Source organism: Hippocampus zosterae, chromosome 3, assembly GCF_025434085.1.
Source record: "Hippocampus zosterae strain Florida chromosome 3, ASM2543408v3, whole genome shotgun sequence".
Taxonomy (NCBI): domain Eukaryota; kingdom Metazoa; phylum Chordata; class Actinopteri; order Syngnathiformes; family Syngnathidae; genus Hippocampus; species Hippocampus zosterae.
Genome location: NC_067453.1, coordinates 28107629 through 28125210, shown reverse-complemented (window position 1 = coordinate 28125210; position 17582 = coordinate 28107629). Strand labels below are relative to the sequence as shown.

The 17582-nt window shown below is 43.3% G+C and overlaps 2 protein-coding genes across 2 annotated transcripts in view; both read left to right on the top strand.

Annotated features, from left to right (window-relative positions):
• Positions 1 to 6425, top strand: part of cmip (c-Maf inducing protein) — a 42393-nt gene extending 35968 nt beyond the window's left edge. The window contains exons 17-21 of the mRNA XM_052062048.1: positions 116 to 163; positions 262 to 408; positions 772 to 877; positions 2079 to 2149; positions 2871 to 6425. Coding sequence (XP_051918008.1) covers positions 116 to 163; positions 262 to 408; positions 772 to 877; positions 2079 to 2149; positions 2871 to 2924 — 426 coding nt within the window. The 3' untranslated portion in view covers positions 2925 to 6425. The remainder of the gene's footprint in view (positions 1 to 115; positions 164 to 261; positions 409 to 771; positions 878 to 2078; positions 2150 to 2870) is intronic.
• Positions 6426 to 7925: 1500 nt separating this feature from the next.
• On the top strand, positions 7926 to 17094 carry dkk3b (dickkopf WNT signaling pathway inhibitor 3b). The gene is made up of 7 exons (XM_052062195.1): positions 7926 to 8279; positions 8713 to 8802; positions 8909 to 8989; positions 12348 to 12440; positions 13646 to 13790; positions 15888 to 16038; positions 16883 to 17094. Exons 1-7 carry the CDS (start codon positions 8085 to 8087, stop codon positions 16917 to 16919), a joined length of 792 nt encoding a protein of 263 aa, XP_051918155.1. The 5' UTR covers positions 7926 to 8084; the 3' UTR covers positions 16920 to 17094.
• The last annotated feature ends 488 nt before the right edge of the window (positions 17095 to 17582 follow it).

The window sequence follows — 17582 nt, the reverse complement described above, 5'->3', positions numbered from 1 at the left end:
AACATTGCTTGGAAAGTTAAGTCAAAGCTACTCGCGCACCCCATCTGCTGTCTGGAAAGGTTCCTGCAAGTTCAGGTGCGCTGACGCCATCTTTTTTTTTTCCTTGTCCTTGCAGCAAAGAAAAGGAGGTCCCACCCGCTTGACTCTTCCTTCTAAGTCCACGGTGAGATAAGAATGATGAGCTTCACTGTCTTTCTTCTTCGCCCCACTGTCCTCATATATGCATAAAGCTCAATTAATGTACACTTTGTTACGATTTAGGATGCAGACTTAGCTCGACTGTTGAGTTCAGGTTCTTTTGGGAACTTGGAGAATCTCAGTCTGGCCTTCACCAATGTCACCAGTGCCTGTGCCGAGCAGCTCATCAAGCTACCTTCGCTCAAACAACTTAACCTGTGGTCCACTCAGGTACACACACACACACACACACACACACACATAGTCATAGAATCTCAGAACTTCATAGAGTAACAAAAGACACATCCAATGGGAGCCTATCAGCTTCGGCTAAACAAGCCCCAACATAATGGCAGCCAATCAATGTCCATTTCAGGCTGTGACTGACAGTTGTTTCCCCACCCTCAACAACTCAAACGCAGGAAGCTAACACAGAAACAATAACGGCAGAGATTAAAATTAAGATTAACGCATTAAAAAAACATGCTAAATGTTCTGTAATTAATTAATTGCAATTAACACGATAATTTGACACCTCTCTCTGTCTCTCTCTATTTATTTATTTATAGATATATATTTAATGTCTTTCCACAGTTTGGCGATGCAGGACTGCGGCTGTTATCGGAGCACCTGGCCTGCCTTCAGGTGTTGAATCTGTGTGAGACTCCCGTCACTGATGCTGGATTACTGGCTCTGAGCTGTAAGAGAACACATACACATAGTGCTCGCACGTCATCTGTTGTCCCAAAAATCCGATTATGTGTAAATACTAGAGCTGTCAAACGATTAAAATATTTAATCTAAATAAAAATGCAACTGTCATAATTAACTCAAATGAACTAATTCATCGTGATTTACTGAAATAATTATTTCAATTTTCAATTTTACATGAACATTTTTCACTTGGAGCAGTTCTTCACACATAATCTCTCACACAATATTAATGTCCATCAACAACAGTGATTTTTTTTTTTTTTTTTGTCACACAACAGCTGCTTTAACAGCTATTTTAATGAAATCAAAACAGAGCAATATAACATTATAAAGTATAAAGGATTTAAACCATGGTTGCATACTTCGTTTTTCTCAAGTTTGCTTTGAACACAGCAGTCTGTTTCTGTATGTTTGTTGGAGAATAACGAGACCCCGGACACCAGTTTTCGTTATGTGCCGCTGTATTCAAAACCGCCGGCCGTACAAACAAGCGCAAGCACTTCCCCCGTGCTGCTGGGGCAAACCATTCTGAAAGAGGGGGGTTTCACTCCCCCTAACAAAGTCAGGCTATGTTGATTATGTTGGTCCTTCTTGCGCGGAAGTCTCTCTACGGTTTTTGTGTCTACCTCATTTCGGATGACTACAGTTGGTTCGATGACAACACTGGAGACGTTTAATTTTCGCTAGGTCGCTACAACAGCAGCGCACTGTCACTGTCAGACGAACACAGAGAAGCTCCACCCGCTCTATTTATATGGACACGGAACGCTGTAACCTTCCACACAAAATAGTTCCAAACAAGTAACAATCGCAGCAGTGGCATAGATCGTATACCTGTATCATACAGGTAACTTTGGTCTTGTCAGTGGAGCAATCTGGCAACTTTTTAAAAGTAAACTTTCCATTCATAAACTCTTTAAGTATCCGTTTTCGGTGTCTCGCGCTGCCGTGGCTGGCAAAACAGACATGGGCGTGGACTTCAGCAGTGCGGTTGTTGTTTTGTTTCTGGTGTATTTATAGAGCACCGTAACATCCGCTTGTGACGTGTGCCGCGTTAATCTCGCGAGAAAAAATTTAATCCCGTTAAAATTCATTTTAATTAATGCCAATAAAAACGCGCTAAACTGACGGCTCTATTAAATTCATGAATAAACATTCCACAAATTGTATCCGTATGCTTGTTCCAGCCATGAAGAGTTTGTGTAGTCTGAACATGAACAGCACCAAGCTTACAGCCGACACATATGAGGACCTCAAGGTAAATACAAGACACGACACTGATAATAACAAATAGTTTGACTTTATGTCTCATTCTGCTTTAAATGCTTGACTTGTATTCGCATTTGCTCATTAGGCATTAGAGAAAACGTCATTAATTTTACATGCGTGGCTTGATTGGCTGCGATTGGCCGGCAACCAGATCAGGGTGTACGATCAGGGTGTCTACTGCCCGAAGACAACCGGGACAGACGCCAGTATGCCCGCAACCCTCGCGAGGATTAGAAAATGAAGGGATGGATGGCTTGATTGGAAGTAATTAATTCGTTCATGCTTGAAAAACACACCTCTACATTGATACAGTTCACTTTTACGGTGACATTTTCAAAACACGAAAAGGTCCATATTAGGTCCAACGAGATGTAACGTGTGCAATATCCTGCTTGCCAATAGGCACACAACTCGGAAGACGCTAAGAAAAATGTCAATGCCACAAAGCACAGCAGAAAATTGCGAGGGTCAGCCAGAAGCAAGCATGTAATTCCACAATTTTTAATAAAAGTATATTACATATAGTAATATACTTAATAATATATTAATAGTATATTAATAACTTAATAGTATATTAAGTTTTGTGGATGCTGCAAGTGAACGTTTCACTCTATGATGCGTGACTTTTTTAGTCTAAAAAAATTCTGGAATGTAATTCATTGAAAGTTCGAAGGTCCGCTTGACGGGTTGTAATGCCGTTTTCCATGCAGGCCAAACTGCCTAACCTGAAAGATGTGGATGTTCGGTACACAGAGGCCTGGTGATCAACTGTTCTCGCACCACCTGTATATGGGGAGACAGACTCCCAGAAGAAAGCCACTCTGAAGACAGTTCACAAACAATTTTTTTTCCCGTTGCATCGTCCGATATTTTCATCATCCAAGATGTCAGACAACAATCGTCAGGATCATCTTAATTCAACGTATATGTGAGGAGAGGATATAGCAGTGCCATGACCAGGAAGGACAGTTGCCATTTTCTCCCCCACAAAGAAAGCTTTATGGACCTTGTTGCTCCCGTCGCTACTGCTGTCACTGTATAGTGGATGCTTTTTATTTTGGGGGGTGGATTGGGGGGTTCCGCGGATGTTCAAGGACCTGCTACACTGTTTTTAAAAAAAAACAAAACGGCTATCTTTGCTCCCAATATCCTTGTGATATGTTGTCAGATATGTGATCTGTTTCTAAAGTTTTATGGGAAAGAGTGATGCCCACTCAGAACCTTCCACTCGTTTTGTTTTGAATTGCTCATGGATCTCATGTGACGAAGCGCTTACATTCCAGCTCTTCTCTGCCCTAATCCGCAACGTTGCGAATCAAACGGACGTATTTTTCTCGTAATCAGACCCCCCAATGTGTTGTCCAGATTGATTTGCGGGGTCCCTCTTTTCCAAGACTGTGGTTGGCAACGGCACTACCTTTGTGAGTGGTAAGACTGTGCCCGCTTTTCATTTACCAACATATTCAAAGGCAAGACAAAAGGGGGGAGGGGGGGGGTCAGTTTAAATCGACCATTTTTTCCAGGCGTCTGCAATTTCATATACTACTGTGTGTTTATTTGAAGATGAATGTCGTCTGGAATGATGTTTGAGAAACGGTTTGGGGTCTCTGTAGGAGACTTGAACAGTGAGAGCAAAATAGGTCCCATTTTAATTCTCCAGTGTACATATACCGATCAGCTCCCGTTACTATTTAATAGGACTTTTGTGTAGCAGTAGCCTGGCGGTCTGGGATTACCTCTTATTTATAATTCTCTTTTACTCTCTGGGATTTGATCCCGGCAGTATAGACGTACACTGACTCAATTCTTTTTCGCTGTTTTGAGTGCTTTGTTTTTGACGCATAATACATGAAGCCAACCTAGACCGAACCCGTTTGTGGATCTCTCTCTGGATTATTCCAACTTGGGGGGGGGGGGGGGGGGTGTCACAAGGATCTGTTCATGGATACCTGCGCACGAGACCACATCACCAGCTCAAGAGTTTATGTGTTTTCATCGGCTCTGTCTTTTGGGCCTTATTGTTGACTGTTGGACATGGAGAAAGAACACTTGCCAAATGTCTTTTTGCATCCAGCCAACATGAGCTTCTTCCGCCAGGCCGTTGACGCGGATCTTGTGGTGCGCTCCCTGTGCAAAAGGTGCGGTCTGACCTCCCGTGCCAAGGTCACACTGCAGACACTTCTTTTCTGCTGTATTTCAAGTGGTGGTAATCTTAAAGGTGATGTGTAAACAAGATGTTGGGACACAATTCATGTATATATTGTGGAGGTGGGCTATAAAGGTCGATGGGGGTGATGGAACAAGACAACTTTAGGCCATAATTGTCCCTCGACATTCCCTCAAAGCATTCCCTGTGTACTGTGGCAACACTGCATTCTCCAGTATATGGTAATTGCCCTGCCTCACTGCAAGTCAGCCACTTTTGTCTCGTGTATTTGGCTCCACATTGAGACAAAACATGACGGCTTCGATTTTATTTTTTTATTATTTTAGTCCGTTTTTGCTCCAAATGCATATATTTTCCCTCCACGTGCCAAGCCGGAGAATGCTCCAGGCGGGTGAGAAAAATCAAAAGTAACCACCAAGAATAGGATGCCGTCCACTGCGAGTTACTTTCCTATTTATTTGCTGAAATGCAGTTTTCTATTTGGTGAGTAGATTTTGGGCCATACGCATCCTTGCTCACTTTCGTATCCTGTGTAATGTACATAGAATTGTATATAGACTCTCTTTTCTCTCTTGTATTGGAATCATTTTTAAACCCTTCTCGTTTTCTTTTCTCTCTTAATCTTGGCCTTCCTTTATCGGTGGGCTGGCGTTGCCTTCATTGAGCAAATCTGTGTGGTTGTTTTGTTGTTTCACACCAAGTGCACTGTAATGGAAATCATTGTTTTCTTGGCATCGTATTTTTAATCCTACGTTTCCGGCTTGACTGATTTGATGACGTAGTTCTGATGTTTGGTTGGTCTAGTTTTCAGGGTTGTTTTGCATGTACGTGTCTCAACATCATCTGATATTTTCACTCTGGGTTGTTTTCTATAAGGTTTGAAATTGTGATAAAGGGTTTGATCACTATCTGAGGTTAAGTGTTGAACTAGAGCAATCACTTTTGTTTTTTTCCCACCGGCCTCTCATAAGCCGTGACAGATCTTGTCACGCACTGTAATTATTGTTGTCATTATTATTATTGACAAAACCTAAAACAGTACAATTATGGGTGTCTAAATGTCCAAAGCTCAGAATTGACAAAACATAATGACCACTTCAATAGAATAAATATTTCAACCAAAAAAAAACACTTTAACCATTTTAAGCACCCTGTCATCTGATAAGATGATGAGCTGTCAACTGTAGTAACCGCTGTCCCTGAAAGGGTTCCCAAATAAATACCGTAAATAAAATAACTGGCCAAAATTGATTTTTTTTTTAAATCTCAAGATTGCTTTTTTTTTTTTTTTTAATTGCAAAGAATTAGATAACCACTCTCCCGTTTGAAAACATACTGCTGTGGATCCATTTACTGGTTGTGTGATGAAGGAATAAAATATGTCCCAAATCACGCTGGTCTCCGCTACTGTCAGTTTTATTTATTGTGTTTATTTTATTTCATTTTTATTTTGATGACAATCACTGAACTTTGCAGGTGTTGGTTATTCGAATCAAACCAAGCTATTTGTATTGCGGACTGCAGACTTGGCATTGAACAACCTCCTCTTTGTCTGAAAGACATCAAACAGCATATTCTTCGTGGCTGAATAGGGGCAACTATTTTTTTTCTTTTTTTTAATCATGGTTGTAAATGAGGGGCAGCCCGCGTTTTGTTAAACATTCACCTTCGTGTTTGGTCCTAAACGATGAGATGTTTGGGGGGGGGTTGTTTGTTTGTTTTCCTTAACTCCCAACTCACAGCGAGTTTGTACTATTTAGAAATGTTCTGCGGTTTGTCTGTCATACAATGTAAGGAGCCCATCAGATGAGGCAACTCTGACTGAAAACGCAAGAATTTGATTTTGCATAATTCCTTCCTTGTATTTGTTGGAGGGGAGTGGGGGGGGGGCATCTGGAAAGAGTGTCGGTACTTTTTTTTTTTGGTCTCTGTCAACATTGATCTGCTCCTACTGGGTTGTTGGACTTACTATTATTGCTATTCTTATCATTCTTCTTATTCTTGCTGCTACTGCTCCGTGGCTGTGATAAAACGAAAGATCTTCAACATGATGTAAAATAATTTGAAACAAAAATAAATTGTCCGTGAGTATCTTTTATTCATTCATTCATTTTCAATCACATACAAAACTCAATTTTCTCATAGCGATGGGATTTTCACAACAGAGACCGCATACATGCACAAAACATTTTAGTGCACAGACGTATCAAATGTGAATGCAACTTTTTGATGTACACTTTTCAGTGTTCATCCATCCATCCATCCATCTTCTACCGCTTATCCGGGGCCGGGTCGCGGGGGCAACAGCTTTAGCAGGGAAGCCCAGACTTCCCTCTCCCTAGCTACTTCTTTCAGCTCTCCCCGGGGGATCCCGAGTCGTTCCCAGGCCAGCTGGTTGACATAGTCTCTCCAGCGTGTCCTGGGTCTTCCTCGGGGTCTCCTCCCGGTGGGACATGACCGGAACACCTCACCGGGGAGGCGTTCAGGAGGCATCCGAATCAGATGCCCAAGCCACCTCATCTGGCTCCTCTCGATGTGGAGGAGAAGCGGCTCGACTCGGAGCCCCTCCCGGATGACCGAGCTTGTCACCTTATCTCTAAGGGAGAGCCCGGACACCCTGCGGAGAAAACTCATTTCGGCCGCTTGTATCCGGGATCTCATTCTTTCGGTCACGACCCATAGCTCGTGACCATAGATGAGGTTTGGAACGTAGATCGACCGGTAAATTGAGAGCTTCGCCCTTTGGCTCAGCTCCTTCTTCACCACGACAGACCGATACAACGTCCGCATCACAGCAGACGCTGCACCGATCCGCCTGTCGATCTCTCGCTCCCTCCTGCCCTCACTCGTGAACAAGACCCCAAGATACTTAAACTCCTCCACTTGGGGCAAGATCTCCCCCCCGACCTGGAGGGGGCACTACACCCTTTTCCGACTGAGGACCATGGTTTCAGATTTGGAGGTGCTGATCTTCATCCCAACCGCTTCACACTCGGCTGCGAAACGCTCCAGTGAGAGTTGGAGAGCCCTGTTTGAAGGAGCCAACAGCACCACATCATCTGCAAAAAGCAGGGATGCAATACTGAGGCCACCAAAACGGACCCCCTCAACGCTTCGGCTGCGCCTAGAGATTCTGTCCATGAAGGTTATGAACAGAATCGGTGACAAAGGGCAGCCTTGGCGGAGTCCTACCCTCACTGGAAACGATTCCGACTTACTGAGTGACTGTACGGCAAGGGAGGAGGGGACAAGTTATAATAGCATCTGCAACTCCAGAACAGTTTATATTGCTTCATACAATATTCAATTTGTACCCCCCCCCCCCTTCGATTGGCACGCAGGGGCAGGGGAGATATGCAAGTGGTTCATAACGTCACTGATCATAACGAGGCATGCTTATAGTAAGGAAAAGCAGCGCCATCTGCTGGATATCATATAGATGTGTCTCCAATACAGTCACTGGAAATGTAAAGTGAATAATTTCGTAAGGAAACACAAAATGTGTGGAAAAGCTCAATTAATATTTACGTCCAGACTACTTCCACTCATTTTGGAGGCTTCGCCGCGTTTAAGTAAATAATACAGCACAGTCTCCAAGCAGCTTCTTCATGAGCCGCTTCCTCGTCATTAAAGCGAATTCGTACTCCTCCTCAGACTTTCCAAATAAAACCGAACCAGCTGTGTGCAGTGGTGCTCTTTGCGTCATCCGTCTCTGAGAGGCTCCGTGGGCTCACAACTAGGAAGAACAGTGGCAGAAATGTCCGGCCATGGGTTTTTATCTGTTACTTTCAGTCTATTTTTGTGGTGGGGGGCTGTAGGAGTCGTGCCGAGCCGGGCAATGATTATTCGAGACGGCCAGGAGCAAAGCTTTGTCAGCTTGGACGACATGTTCCGTGAAGTGGAGGAGTTGATGGAAGATACCCAAAACCTTCTGGAGGATGCCGTCGACCAGGTCTAATATAGTATAATTAATGGCCACTATTCTTTCCTTTAGAGCGATGTGATTTTTGTAAAACATTGATACTGATCCACCCGAGTTCAAGACTGCCACTTTTATGAGCGAACAAGTACTTGTTGTTGGCGTTTATGTTCATGTTGTGAAATACCATTCAGAGAAGTATAATCAGTTATATTATTTGTTACATTATCTAACTAACGAGAGGGGTAAAAATAATTTGGGGAATGAAATGCTATTTTTTTTCAGCAATGCAAATCAACCCCAGTAAAAATAAACACGTTGTTTATTTACAGCTGTGTGACAGAATGAATCAAATGAGAGAAACTGGGCCCCTTCTTTTGTTTTCAGTGAATATATTTGTTGTAACCCTCCACGTTTTCTGGCCTTTTATTTGTATGCACATTTTAAAGTGAATTCTAACCCACAGATAACAACGGAGAGTGCCAAGTCAATGGAAAATCACCATCATCACCACAGTAATACCAAGACTGTGAAAGATGCCATTCAAACTGACAAGGTAGTTCTTACATGCTTGGGTGTCAGAAGTAATAAAAAGTTAAATAAAGTATTATATTATGTTTATGACTCATCAGAATTTTTGCTCGCCTTTTTGTCTTTTTAAGGAAATTAATAGCACAGCAGGAGAGACAGAATCATCACATATCCATGTAGAGATCTCAGGCGAATGGAACAGTGTGTATCATGTAAGTATATTAGCGTTACCGACCGCTATCTCGAAAAATGTGAACAAGTTCCAAAAGAAAAAAGGATGGTGAAATTGGAGTTCAATGGAGTTCAGCTAATGGTGTCTGACTAAATGTTAAAGAATCTTTTTTTGTTGTTGTATGTTTTTAGAGCAAACCAAAGGCCTAGGGAGTTATTTTAAATAATACAGAACTACATACAACCATTTAAAAATCCAAAATGTTATCTACTGGCAGGGGCTCATGGTTGGGCTGCTTTCAAACTGGGACGGTTTTGTAAAGACTTGTTTTCACATACAGTTACAGCATGCAGCTAACACACAGCATGTTTTTCATTTCTCATCATTTGTCATCAGGCAACATGGCTGAGGTAAAGTGTTAGCTGTCTAGTTTTTATCAACACAATAAAATCCCTCCGGGGGAAATTGAACTCACACACTGCTGCACATTTTATGTGGCACACCTTACAGAGAACAAGATCACACACATGCAGGAATGCAAAATACAGATACAAATACTTATATGTCGAAGAGAGAGGTGATAGTTACGCTGAGCTGTACCAGTCACTCCTTATCGAGTTTTCCCGAGTGTGTGTGTGTGTGTGTGTGTGTGTGAGTGTGCGCATGTGTAGGGGGGGTTGATAGTTTACACTAGTAAAATAGGGTGTTGTCAAATGAATTAAAAAGCTGAACTTGGAGCAAACTTCTTGAGCTAAACTAGCAAACAAAAAAGCCGTCATCTTTTCGGCTTTCGGAGCGTGTAGCAGAGCCTTGACCTGAATTGAAAAATACAATAGAAATGCATCACTCTGACTTTCTGCACAAATTCAGTCTTGTTTTTAAAGTCCGCGAATAGGTCTAGTGAAATCTTAATGAGTGACTCTTTCATGTCTTCTGCATCTGTGAACAGCTTCCTATGTCTGACTATTTCCCGAACGGCCACAAAACTTGCTTACGCCGTTGAATTTGCAGACTACATCCACTTCTTGAATTGGTTTTTCCTCAAATCAGCCTCCAGCCCCAGTTCTAAAACAGCTTTTTTTCTCTCTTCTCCCTCTAGATATTTTTCAGCAAAAGGCTGTGTGTTTATTTTGGAATTGTCTTCCGATTTTCAAACTTTTATCATTGGCCAGTTTTTCACCAAAAATTAGGCATATGACCAGCTCTTGTCCGAGGAAAATGCAAATGAATCTGTCCAGGCTTCATTAAATGTTCTATTTTCTTCTGATATTTTTCTTTTCTTACGTTTCTCCATCTTTGCCCTACGTGGGGTTGAAAGTCTCGATAAATGTACGTCGTTTTGCCAGGCTGTTGGAGATTCTGACATATATTTTGAGCGACGAAAAATAATACACTATATAAATTATTTGTAATATTTCAAATCACAATCTTAAAATTTACATCTACAATTAACAAACTCATCTATGGTCACGAGCTATGAGTCGTGACCGAAAGAACGAGATCCCGGACACAAGCGGCCGAAATGAGTTTTCTCTGCAGGGTGTCCGGGTTCTCCCTTAGAGATAAGGTGAGAAGCTCGGTCATCCGGGAGGGGCTCAGAGTCGAGCCGCTTCTCCTCCACATCGAGAGGAGCCAGATGAGGTGGCTTGGGCATCTGATTCGGATGCCTCCTGAACGCCTCCCTGGTGAGGTGTTCCGGGCATGTCCCACCGGGAGGAGACCCCGAGGAAGACCCAGGACACGCTGGAGAGACTATGTCACGCAGCTGGCCTGGGAACGCCTCGGGATCCCCTGGGGAGAGCTGAAAGAAGTAGCTAGGGAGAGGGAAGTCTGGGCTTCCCTGCTAAAGCTGTTGCCCCCGCGACCCGGCCCCGGATAAGCGGTAGAAGATGGATGGATGGATGGATGGATGGAATTAACAAATGAACAAAAGTTGAAGAAAGAAATGCATGTAGCTCCGGAACCGCGGGTTGCCAACCCCTGGACTTGACTGATCAGTGCTACTGTGCACATGACTAACGGCAGCAGTATTTGTCTGGAACATATTAAAATAATTACAGGGTTGTCTGGCCCCTACTTACAGTTTCCAGTATGTTTTTTTATTACTTCAGGAAGATCTCATGACAAAGGCTGTAGGGGGAAAAAAGTGAGAGAAACTCTACTTAGAACATGAACAGTGGATGGCATGAGTCTTTTAAAATGATCTTGTCTTTTGGTAGAATGTAATTTATTCTCAATTTATTCCGTGCATGTGATTTTAACTGCAGGTCTGGCCATATGTGAGCTAAGCAAATGATGACAGTCTACTATAAAGCTCAACAAACTAAATGAACACAACATTTAAAGACTAAACCACATAATCAGCAACCTTTTGTTTGAAATGGATAAGATTGGTTGGTTTTCATTCACGTTAGGTGTGCCTCCTACTGACAATGGCCATTAGTACCGGGGCCTTTTTAACACCGCCGTTTTTGAGGGGTTTTCATTTGGTTCAAAATGTGAGGAGGGCCAAATACGAATTTATTTCAATAATTTTCTCAAATGAACAATCACACGAACAACATTGCTTCATTTGGCGAGTCCACTGTTTGGCGAGTCAAGCCTGTTTCAAGGAAAAGTTCAATGCCCTCTGGTGGTCATTAGGTCTAGGCTCCCGCACTTCATACTTGACATAAAACATGACATTCGAGACTGTTTTTAATTATGCTTCGCTAGATTTACACTGCTAGCACCTCCTGTACAACTGTATGCAATACAAAGTACATAATTATACGCTCATCATTAAAAGGGTTTCATTCTTCAATATATTAGGAACATTTTACCCCAAAAGCCTGTGCAGGGTTCAGAAATGTTTTTTTTATTACCCTGCTAAATTGTACACTCCACAGTATCCATCCATCCATTTTCCGATCCACTTTATCCTCACAAGGGCCGCGGGGGGTGCTGCAGCCTATCCCAGCTGTCTTTGAGCAATGGGCGGGGGACACCCTGAACCGGTTGCCAGCCAATCGCAAGGCACACCCATACAAACAACCATCTACGCTCACACTCACACCTAGAGACAATTCGGAGTGCTCAATCAGCCAAATGTGCACGTTTTTGGAATGTGGGAGGAAAACGGAGTACCCGGAGAAAACCCAAGCAGGCCCGGGGAGAACATGCAAACTCCACACAGGGAGGCCGGAGCTGGAATTGAACCCCGCACCGCTGCACTGTGAGATCGACGGTCGAACACACAAAACCTTGGTTTAGACACAAAAAGAAGGTGGTTGTAAGAAGGGAAGAATAAGAGATTTTAAGTTTATGTGCTGAAAAAGCTCCACAGACACAGTCAGTCTAGTAATGCAAAGTTGACGTTTATTGCCATGCTTATACGTAACGTATATCTCATGCCACAGGAGTGCCTGGTGGACGAGGACTGTGGCGCGCGGAGGTATTGCCTCTATCGGATTGACAGCTCCAAGTGCCTCCCCTGCATACCAACTGATATGGTGGGAAGTCCGTCCTGTTATTGTTATCCTTTTTCTTTTGTTCCGTTAAACAAGCCAGTTTTTATGTGAGCAATGAAACCGCCGGTGTAATGAATGCTGAGGTTTATACTGTCAAATAAGAATCTTTCTAAATGCTGACATTTTACACATGATCAAATCAAGTCATCAAAAGCCTAGTTACAGCTGGATGGACTTGTAATGTCATACATACCGGTAACTTCAAATTCATTCCAATATCCCAGCCATCGTGGTAATGTAGTCCCTCCCAATGGCCCTGTAAAAGTCGAATTAAGCTGATCAACACCGCTTGCAAAACACAATTCTTTGCATCATCAGTAAAAATCTCACTGTGACTTCTACATGGTATGAGTTGGGTCATGTAAACTATTTGAAGGGCCGTGACACACATAGAGAGCGGGTTATCTAGAAACCAAATGGTTGACCGATTCTATTCCTGTTCTGTCCGTGTCATGTGTCGTTGCGTCCTCGGACGTGATACCTCAACCCTACTTGCCTCCAGTGCCACTCACACTGGTGTATGGCAGGGTGTGAACATTTGGTGGTGGTCAGAGGGGGTCTTAGGCGCACACCGGCAGCCATGCTTCCATCAGCCCGCCCAAGACATCTGTGGCTACAGATCATAGTTTACCACCACTAGAGCGTGAATCTGCGAGCACATAAAAAATGTCCATTGTTAGTGATTTGAGTGTACAGAAAAAGCACCATATACATAAATTGGATGCATTCTTCTTAATATCGTTGAGAGTAAAAATTATCAGGACAGTTTCATTCATTCATTCATTCATTCATTCATCTTCCGAGCCGCTTGATCCTCACTAGGGTCGCGGGGGGTGCTGGAGCCCATCCCAGCTGTCTTCGGGCAGTAGGCGGGGGACACCCTGAATCGCTTGCCAGCCAATCGCAGGGCACACAGAAACGAACAACCATTCACACTCACACTCACACCTAGGGACAATTTAGAGTGTCCAATCAGCCTGCCACGCATGTTTTTGGAATGTGGGAGGAAACCGGAGCACCCGGAGAAAACCCACGCAGGCCCGGGGAGAACATGCAAACTCCACACAGGGAGGCCGGAGCTGGAATCGAACCCGGTACCTCCGCACTGTGAAGCCGACGTGCTAACCACTGGACTACCGGGCCGCCCTCAGTACAGTTTGTACATCTGAATGTCTTTCCATTTTTAGCCCTGCACAAAGAATGAGGAGTGCTGCTCAAGTCAGTTGTGTGTTTGGGGCCAGTGTACAGTTAATGCCACTGAGGGAACAGAGGGAACAATATGTCAGGGCCAGAATGACTGCAAACGAGACCTCTGCTGTGCCTTCCAACGAGGTAACCTCTTTTCTGTCACACTTCCTCGAAGACTAACATGAAGGATTCAACCCATTGTATTCATACACTTTCTGCCAGAGATGGGGGGTGAGATGGATACACGACTTGACTCGAGTGAGATTCAATTTGCTCATTTTTGCCAAAAAGATGGGAATGACTTGGGACTTGGTATCGAATCGGCTTATCCTCACAAGGGTCGCAAGCATGCTGGAGGTTATCCCATCTGTCTTCAGGAAGTCGACAGGGTACCCCCTATACTGGTTGGCAGCCAATCACAGGGCACACATAGGCAAACAACCATCCGTGCTCACACTCAAACCGAAATGTTCAATAAACCTGCCATGCATGTTTAGGGAACGTGGGAGGAAACTAGAGTACAAAACCGACGCAGGCACGGGGAGAACACGCAAACTCCACACAGGGAGGCCAGAGCCGGAATCGAACCCTGCATCGCTGGACTATGAGGCAAACGTGCTAACCAGTGGTCCACCTTGAGAGGATCCTCATTCATTCATTCATTCATTTTCCGAGCCGCTTGATCCTCACTAGGGTCGCGGGGGGTGCTGGAGCCTATCCCAGCTGTCTCCAGGCAGTAGGCGGGGGACACCCTGAATCGGTTGCCAGCCAATCGCAGGGCACACATAGACGAACAACCATCCACGCTCACACTCACACCCACACCTAGGGACAATTTAGAGTGTTCAATCAGCCTGCCATGCATATTTTTTGGAATGTGGGAGGAAACCGGAGCACCCGGAGAAAACCCACGCAGGCCCGGGGAGAACATGCAAACTCCACACAGGGAGGCCGGAGCTGGAATCGAACCCGGTACCTCTGCACTGTGAAGCCCACGTGCTAACCACTGGACTACCGGGCCGCCCCTTGAGAGGATCATTGATTTTAATTCACGGATTATTTTGCCAACGACGTTAGCCAAAAAAGGATGGAAAAACGCACGGTTGACGTCTCACAGAATGAACTCACAGCAATGTTAACGTCTTACTTGATATGACATAACCTACAGACAGGCAAGCTAACCATACAATTTAACTTGCGATACGAACACTGGTTTGAGACCAGTAAAAAAAAAAAAACATAAAAAAAAGGTGATTGCGAACATCTTAAGTTCAGCTAAATAATGTAACTAAGGCTGGGATGGTTTGTGAAAACTCTCCGAACCGTTGGTTTCGACTGTTGCATTACCATTTGTGTAGTCTTGCAAACCTCCCCTTCCACCCTAACATGATGAAGAGATGTGCACTTCAAAAGTAGCTTCTATCCACCAAAGCATTACTACCATAGACACCAGTGGTTCTGTCATGATGCTTGTGGTCAGTTGTGGAGAGAAAAAAAAGACGTGGAGACAACTTTGGAATCAAGGATGATGGTTTTGATGAAACCGGGAAAAACACAATAGCGGCATGCAGATTTCGACACTCGAAGATCAAAGACACAACATCTCTAAGTTGAGTTTTATCGGTTTTATAGAAGATAGCACTGTGAACGTAAGCTATTAGGTTTGCTCGACAGTTTAGCTCACCAATCGCTGGTCAACTACTTCATGCATTTAAATGTTTAAAAAAAATGGAGATAATGTACTTTTTATTGTGAGATTAGTCCAAAAAAAAAAGATTTTACCACTCCAACATGTTTTACTGACTTGACTTGTGACTTGCTAGAAATTTGGAGGTGACTTGATTTGTTTGATTTTTTTTTTCCGATACAGTAGTCCCTTGGGACTTGCTTGAGACTTGAAGGTTACAACTTGAGACTTGTGACTTGCACATATGAGACTTACTCCCACCTCTGCCTTCTACCACATATTTTGTTCAGGGTCACAAGTGTGCTGGAGCTTCCCCCAGTTGACACTGGGCAATTTAGAGTTCAAAATAAAATAAAAAAATCTAGCATTGATGCCTTTGGACTGAACGGAGAAAAGTGGACATGAAAACTTCCAACAGATTTAAAGAAGACCTTTCACCATAAGGCAGGCGTTCTTTCAGGATGAACGACTCTCATGACAATAAACGTTTTGAAATCCATGTGCTTGTCTAGCCTGGCTTTGTTTAGTCTGCCCCCTATCCCTATTCTCTCCAGAGCTTTTATTTCCTGTGTGCAACCCTAAACCGGGACAGGGAGAGGCCTGTCTGAACCAACCCAATTTATTGATGGACATGCTTGCCTGGGACCAGGAGGGCCCTCGCGACTACTGCCCCTGTGCCAATGATCTTCAGTGCCAACCTCAAGGGTAAGAACAACTATTAGTAAGATAAGATAAGATATCCTTTATTCGTCCCACACTGGGGAAATTTACAGCCTCCAGCAGCAAGAATGTATGTAGAAAGAAGAAAGAGAAAAAAAAAACAACAAACATCTTTCAATTAAATGCAATATGAACACAAAATGGATAAATCGCAGTACTATTTACAATTTTCCTTCACATCATTTAATTATTATTATTATTATGATTGTTATTTTTTTTATTCATCAGCCTGACAGCAGTCGGTAGGAACGAGCGTCGGTATCTCTCCTTCTTGCAGCGCGGGTGTAACAGTCTCTGGCTGAAGGAGCTACCAAGTGCTGTCAGGGCGGGCTGGAGGGGGTGGGAGGGACTGGCCATCATAGCTTTTAGCTTAGTTAGCATCCTTCTGTTGCCCACCTCCTCCAGAGTGTCAAGGGAGCAACCCAGGACAGAACTGGCCTTCCTGACCAGTCGCTCCAGTCTCTTTCTGTCCCGGGCCGAGATGCTGCCTGACCAGCAGACAATGCCATAATGGATGGCCGAGGCCACCACCGAGTTATAGAACGTCTTAAGGAGTGACCCCTGAACCCCAAAAGACCTCAGTTTCCTCTGTCCTTTCCTAATCAGTACACAATTAAAATGATATATTGTTTTGTGTTTTTTGTTATTGTAAAGTGTCCTTGGGTGTCTTGAAAGGGGCTTATAAATAACATGTATTATTATTATTATTATTATATGTCCTAAATTATGCTCCCCGATTTTTTGGAAGCACAGTAATAGAGTGCAGTATAGTTATCTCTTAACTCACTTCTTTGCTGCATTGCCTGTTTTTTTTTTTTTTCTCTTACAGACGTGGATCTGTTTGTGTGCTGTCAGACCGGAAATAAGGAGCTAAGTGCTGTATCGAAAATACACAAGTACGCCTGAAGCTAAGGTGAAGTCGTGATTGATGATTCACCAAAGAACAGCCAAGCTGCTCCAACTATAAGTTTTTCAATTTTGTTTGTGTGTGTTTATATTTTTGGAATGTATTCTTTGCAATAAAAGATACAGTCCCGTGATAAGATTCTTGTTCTTGTTCTTGCAATAAAAGATACAAAGTCCCATGATAAGATTCTTGTTTTTTTTACTGGAAACAACGGAACACTAGGGGCCCCACTTATGTTTTATTGATATGCAAGGCAGTGTGCTAAGAAATTAATACGGAGCTAGATTTTTTTTTAGTGTGTGAGTTGTCCATTTTTCAAACTTTAAGCTTTTAATCGCATTGACCGGTTTTAGGATCACATTACTGCTTTTTAAAATTATGTCTTAATTGTTTTACACCGGTTTGTTCTGGTCTTGACCGACCACACTAATTGCCTCCACTTGCGTCGAACAATAACGTACAATAAAATGTTGCTTTCAAATTGTATTTTAGCAAAAACGTTATCTCTTTGTGCGATGCCAAATTATTTGCGTTTATGGTACAGTCAGTCAATTGACTTGATGGGATTTCAAAAACACCCAAAATGCTGTTTTTGTATATGAGCATTGAGGCATAAGGAGTT

What these genes read in the sequence shown, in the direction of transcription:
- dkk3b (XM_052062195.1), top strand. Translation starts at nt 8,085, where the DNA reads ATGTCCGGCCATGGGTTTTTATCTGTTACTTTCAGTCTATTTTTGTGG. An exon ending in AATGGAACAGTGTGTATCAT is followed by an intron (nt 8,990 to 12,347) that starts GTAAGTATATTA and finishes CTCATGCCACAG; the next exon opens with GAGTGCCTGGTGGACGAGGA. An exon ending in CTGCTGTGCCTTCCAACGAG is followed by an intron (nt 13,791 to 15,887) that starts GTAACCTCTTTT and finishes TATTCTCTCCAG; the next exon opens with AGCTTTTATTTCCTGTGTGC.